The 6,733-nt window shown below is 48.3% G+C and overlaps 1 protein-coding gene across 1 annotated transcript; it reads right to left on the reverse strand.

Moving 5' to 3' along the window:
* Positions 1–2,758: 2,758 nt before the first annotated feature.
* LOC123059698 (pre-mRNA-splicing factor ISY1 homolog) lies at positions 2,759–3,608 on the reverse strand. Its single transcript, XM_044482197.1, has one exon. It carries the CDS (start codon positions 3,549–3,551, stop codon positions 2,886–2,888), a length of 666 nt encoding a protein of 221 aa, XP_044338132.1. The 5' UTR covers positions 3,552–3,608; the 3' UTR covers positions 2,759–2,885.
* Positions 3,609–6,733: the final 3,125 nt, after the last annotated feature.

Here is a 6,733-nt window from a genome sequence, read left to right on the forward strand (position 1 = left end):
ACTATGAAAGACAACAACAACTATGGCAATATAAGTAGGTGCCATTAGTAAAGTAATCCATCTGTCTCACAAAGTAAGTAGTTTTTGCAAGCTGTTTTAATTTGCAAAAACATCTTATATTGTAGGATGGAGAGAGCAATATATTATGCTTAGCCAGAGCCGACGGCCTAGGGATCCGTGACCTAGAGCGCGCTGGCCTCGCACTACGGCTGTGATGGATCTGGTTTGCTTGCACGGACGTCGATCACGCTTGGCGGGGACTGGATCTTCAATTTTACAAAGAGGAGCAAGCGCTATTCTTCGCCTCCACCATATGGTGCTCGGCGATGGCCTCACGGCCCTGTTCTGGGAGGACCGCTGGATACACGGCCAGTACGTCCGTGAAGTTGCCCCCATGCTATACAAATGCATCCCCAAGCGGCGGCGTGGGATGAGAACGGACTGCCATACAAAATAACAGGCTACAACAAATTTTGTGACAGAAGCTAGAAAGTAGAAATCTTACATCTTTTTCAAAGCTCCGGCGATTGTTGGCTTGGAGCAGGTTCAGGAGCTCCGGCGATTGTTGGCTTGGAGCTCCTGAACCTGCTGCAAGTCAAATCTCGGCAAGTTTAGTTGGCAAACATGGCAATTTTGTTTGTCAACTAAACTTGCCACCTCGCCTCAACTAAATTTTCCATGGAAAACGTTCAGGCTGCCATGCTTAAAATCTAAACGTTCGGGGTTTATCATTTTCGCAATTCTAAATCAAATCACATATTTTTTGCATGTATCCCCAAATCTAACTTGCTTTACCAAATGTTTGATGAGGAAATGAATGAAACAGACATATTAATTTCGATAAAGAAACTAAGTATTTGCTTGTCAATTAACTCAACCGACCATCATAATTTTGCTACATGGGGAATTCATTGTAGAAGACGCAGGGCAGCCAGGGGCAGGTTAAGCTGTGGCTAGAAAAGAGCGGTTTGATGTCCTGAAGGATGCATTCTCCAGATCAGATAAGGTAGTGTGTGAGTCAGATTCCAATTGGAGTCCAATGTATATCAAAGTAGTACTAGTCATGTCCTATATAAACGACACACCTGTGTAAGCTTAGAGGCAAGCAATAATCAATAAAGTCTAGTTTCTCTATCTATAATCCCCGCTACAGCATATAATGAATATTCTTATTTGGAGCATCGTCGGGTTCAAACAAGATTTGTGAAAAAAAAAGTAACCAGAGGCAGTGAATCGCATGATCAGTATACGCGCCTAATTAAGGCCAAAACACCCGAGCGTATACTCATTTAACTCAGGCTCCAGCAGAGTATTTCGCTCTAGTGAGCATGTTGGAATTTCGTCCACAGGATTGATCACATCAAATCACGACAGAGGCGCGCGCACAAAAAACTTTTATAGTCAAGGGCTCTTGTCATGCCTTTTGTTTCTCCTCTTTTTATTTTCTGTTTTCTCCACTCACGGTGTTACAATAAAGTCACGCCCTAGGCTGTGCTTATATATGCACGAGCCGACCCAAGGACCTCATAAACCGACTAGTATTCTGAACTCCAAACGCTTACACGGACATGGCTAAACGTCTAGTACTTGGACTTCTAATTTCCTATTAGACTACTGCTCAAAATACAACACGACATGCAAGCCGTATACAACTAGGACACCTAATCACCGGCCACCCTCATTATGATTAGCTTAAACCTATTTTTATTAGGACAAGATTATTGCTAACAATCTCTCCATAATCTTGACTCCACGTCTTCTATGCTTCTCCGGTCTTGACTCGTTGACGATTCATCCCTTGTCGACTCATCCATCTCGCACCACGACAAGTCAAATTGCCGGCTAGATTGTTGTTGTCAACATTCTCTCCCCAATCTTGACTTGGCGAATTTGCGGACCACCTCAAATATGCCTTGGACTACCCAGCCTTGCTAGTAACCTGTGGAAAACACCATTCGGTGGACTTCACCATCCACCCTAGCAAGATACATGCCGACTCCTTGTGGATCACACCACCTTGTGCACTACACCATGCACTCCAGCCTCATGTAGAGACATGGCCTCATTGGAGAGACTCACCTTCACTGGTTTACCGCCCCCACATAGTTGAACTTGATCCTCTCGTCGAGACACATAGACGACCTGGATGCGCTTCATCTTCAACGCCTCCTCACAGAGACAAGCACTTGGACATGACGACGACGACCGACTGACCAACCGACCGTGCTAACCCGCACGACTCCTTGACTTTAACTTCCGGATGACGATCTTGACGACTTTTCGGCACCGCATCACCGCACCACCGCTCCCGTCAACGATCTCCATCCGCCGCCTTGCCGATGACAGCCCGCCGTCTCCCTCCTTGTCGCTTCATCGAACGACGGTCGCATAATCCTCCTCGTCGCTGCAACACCCAGCGACAACATCGCCCGCCCCGAGGCACTAGTCGGGTCGCGACCCCGGGGCAAGCGCGGCTTCAACTCGACCATTTGAAGTGATCGATCCTGTGGGCGAAATTCCAACAGAGCACAACTTTCGAAATTCAAACAAAGCACACAATCAATGGTACAATGCGAACGGTAATTCACATAGTGCAGGGCTGAACACAGCCTTTGCCTAATAATAATTAAAAAAACCATTGGTAGCATGAAGGCAGTAATTAAAGAGTAAATGGGCACACACAAATTACAGGGCAACAAAGATCAGTAGAGCAGTTTGGATGCATGCTTAATTAGTCTAGGCTACACCAGCCAGTTAAGCAATCTATCTATGTACTAGAGCCAAGATAAACAAGAACGTGCGTACGTCTATCTCCTAGCTAGTCCTAGCGTTGCACGTTGAGCATATCTCCTTGGCCTCTCTCTATCTGCTCGCCTTGCAGGGCATCACTTGCAGCCACTCGCCACATTCTTCATGGCCTCCTGCTCCACACGGTGCCACTCCGTGACAAGTTCGTGCCGCATGCGCTTCTCAGCAGCAGCCTCGTGGGGTTCAAGCGCACCGTCCTCGTCGTCATAGTAATAGTATCCGCAGTAGCCGGCATTGATGCGCTTGTGGACCCCGTAGCGGGTGCCCCGCTTGCGGACCTCAGGTGGCTTGTCAAATAGCTCGCGGACGCCGGGGAGCTTCTTGGCAGCGCCAAAGTAGCGGTAGCCCGGTCCACGGCCCGAGGGGTTGGGGATGGCGACGATGTTGCCGTCGAGGTCGGTCATCAGGGCGGCGTTGGAGCTCCGAGAGTAGTCGCGGCCTCCGAGCTCGAGGATGCGGCGCTCCCAGTGGCTGCGCTCGCGGAGGAGCTTGTTGATCTCGTCGTTGAGGTCTCGGAGGCGGTGCTCCCCGAGGCCCTCGTTCTGGATCTCCGCCAACTTGGCGCCGATCTCGCGCAGGATCTCGCCATGCCAGCGGTCGGCGTCGGCGAGGTCCCGGCACTCGGAGGCGAGGTACGGCCGGCGCTCGCGGGGCTTGCGCTTCTCCTCCTGCTTCATCGTGGTGAAGCGGTTGAGCAAGGACTGCGCCTTCTCCTCGTTACGAGCCATGGTGGGCGGTCGCATGGAGCGGCCGATGGCGGTGCGGGTGGCAGCGGCGGCGACGTTCGCTCGCGATCTTGGGGACCAGGGTTTGTTGGTGCTGGATTGGGATTTCAGGGCTGGGCTACCTTTGTATTACGGTATATATATAAGAGGAAGCAGCTTTGATGACTCACCTGGTTCGTATCCGCTCTGGGCTCTGCGTTCGCCGGACCAGTCTTTTCTTTTCCGTTAACTGGTGGATGTTCGCTGCGAAGTAACTCCCAACGAACATCCTCGCAGCCGTTTGATCAAGATTAGATGATGACATTTAAAAAAAATCCGAAATTGTCTTCTATGATGAAATTGTCATGCTAGTCTCAAAATATGTCACCCTACAACTAAAATTGCAACAGAAATTGTTTGAAATGTCACCCTCTCCGCCAACTAAAAGATTATTTTATTTTATTTTTTATTATGGCGAAATTATCTGTGACAACTAGGTATAAATCCACGCAAAATAAAAAGGACCCTAATGGCGAGCTAATGTTTATTCTGTGAGAATGAACATTTTGTAACACGTTATAACCACATATGCTCACATACACGCATATATATATTCATCCCTATAAGTACACGCACGCGCACCTTATCCCTATGAGCACATCCGAGATGTCGAGCCAACACAACATCTTGATATTGCCGAAGTCACCAGTGACGCCCCATAGTCAATGAAAATATCTCCTCCCACTGAACAAACATCACTGAAAACACTGGAATAAATTTAGTAAAATAAAGGCACCAGTGCCACGTATAGGTTTTAAACTTTAGTGAGCTGGTTTCACCACACCGACGTTCCTCAACAAAGCTTACATGACCAAACATTGATTTTCCTTGTCAATTGCAAAGAATCACTCTGAGAAACGTTCAAGAATTGTCAGGTTAAAACAAAGAGTTTTGTTATCCTATAATAAAAATATTTGTCATGCTAAACAAGCGAAAAATTCCATGCTATAGAACAAAAATTGCCATACTACAATAGAGAAAAATGCCATGCGCTTAAGAAAATTGCCGTGTTGCAGTAGAGATAATTATCATTGTAAATAGAAGAGGAAGTTGCTCACATGTTTAGAAATTGACATGCGCAAAAGAGAATTACCATGTTAGCAGAAAGGAATTGCCATGTTACAACAGAAAATGGTATGGTACAACAGAGAAAATTGTCAATTTGCCATGCATGTGTAAGGATTACCATGCTACAGCGGGACGATTCGCCATCCTATGCAGAGAAGTAGTCATACATGATTTTAGTAATGTGCATGCTTCACATCGTGGGTGGATGTCATACCACACGAGGCCGTTCCCTTGGGTTGGTGCATCAGAAGGAACGTTTGCGTTGTTCCCTGTGAAGGGTGCATGGGAGAGGCAATGCCCACAGGAATTGCCATATGTCATCCTTTTTAAGATTCATGCTAGAATCACCGCTTTACGATTGCATGTGTCTCGAAAGTACTCATCAAGATCCTGAAAGGTTGTAGAAGGTCCTGAAAGATTTTGAAAGGTTATAAGGACTTCAAGGATATTCTAGAAGGGCCTTCATTGCAAAAAAAATCTAGAACAATACCTTTGTTGCAAAGATTTTCTGCAACAAGACCTCTATTGCAAAACTTCTGCACCAGCAGCTCTGTTGCAATGGTGAAAGATGGCGCTCTGCTGCCCAATGTCTGCATATCAGACGGCTCGCGAGGCCGTGGATCTTTTAAAAACATCCGCCGGCCGACGCGTAGCAACACTTTTTTTTAATTATTATTTGTCTCCATATAGGCCCGTAGAACAAATGTTCATATCTTTCATACACCTATATTATATACTCCCCCGTGTCTGGTCTAGGAACGTCCCCATGCATGTGAATCGCGGGACCAAGTCGAAGGCAATGCAAATTAACTACTTCCACCATTCCATATCGAAACTACTTTGCGCACTACATAGGCATGGCCAATTGACGAGAACCCCGACCCCCGCGGAACCAGATCGTCTGACGTAGGAAGAAAGTACTACAGAGGGACGTCGATCATTTGCTACCGTCCCATGCGCATCCGACGGTGGCCGGTGGAACAGAGCGAACACAGTGGGGCAGTCGGCCCACAAAGCATGATCCAGCCCAATCCAACACATGAGAGAGGGAGGAAAATGGCGCAACAACAAGAAAAAGGGATCGAAGACACACAAACGGCGTGATATCTGCTCTTTGATCTGTTTCTCAAAAAGGAAAATCTGCTCTTTGATGTTGTGCCTACGTGTAAATATTCAATAGCTTCGAACCACATGCTCACAAATTCATTGGTGTTGACAACATCAACGATCTGCTCTCCGATGATATTATCTATTTACAACATGAATGATAGGCTCACAAATTCCTCTCGTTTACATGCTCTGCTTGATATTTCTCTAATAAAATTTAATTAAAACGGACAAATATTCATCAATAATAGGCTCACAAAGTTCTAGGATGCCGCCCTGGCCGGCCGCACCACCATCGTTGTCCGTGCCTTTGCCGTCGTCCTTCTAGCGGCAGAAGGACACGGGGCCGCGGCAGCCTTGCCCAGCCGCCGCTTGACACTCGTGGAGTAGCCGCTCCACTTCCTTCTGTACCGCGTGGAGCGCTGCGTGGCGCCTTGGCCCTGCCGGCATTAGTGGAGGTGTCTCTAGCGACCATTCCTCGCCAATCTTGTCGAGCTTCCCGTCGGGCCGGTGGTGGCGGCGCGCATCTGTCTCCGCGGTGGTGACGGACCGGTCGAGAGCCTAGGCCGCCACCAAGTCCGGGTCATTGCGGACCTAGGCCGACGCCTCGTCCGACCAAGCGAATGCGGTGCAACGGTCGGCTTGGTTTCTCGGGACAACATGTCCGCATTGAAGTGGCGAGCCCGTTGATCAGTGACACCCTCCCATCCGGTCGCTTCCCGTGGCATCAAAGCCGGTCGTTACGGGTATGGGCCGGAATGAATGCGGCGCAGGAAGTGGCGTATCGGTTGGAGAGAAAGTGCGGGAGAGGTGGAAGGGGGTTTTGGGTGGGCCAAGGTTGTCGAACGCATGTGTGGTAGTGATCCGAACGCCCGACAAGCCCCCTGGGTTGCTTCCAGTTTGCAAGAAAAATTACGTCCGGACCGATCCATGGACAGGTATAAGACTGATACGTCTTCAACGTATCTATAATTTTTGATTGCTCC

This window comes from Triticum aestivum, chromosome 3A (assembly GCF_018294505.1).
Source record: "Triticum aestivum cultivar Chinese Spring chromosome 3A, IWGSC CS RefSeq v2.1, whole genome shotgun sequence".
NCBI classification, from domain to species: Eukaryota; Viridiplantae; Streptophyta; class Magnoliopsida; order Poales; family Poaceae; genus Triticum; species Triticum aestivum.

What these genes read in the sequence shown, in the direction of transcription:
- LOC123059698 (XM_044482197.1), bottom strand. Translation starts at nt 3,551, where the DNA reads ATGCGACCGCCCACCATGGCTCGTAACGAGGAGAAGGCGCAGTCCTTG.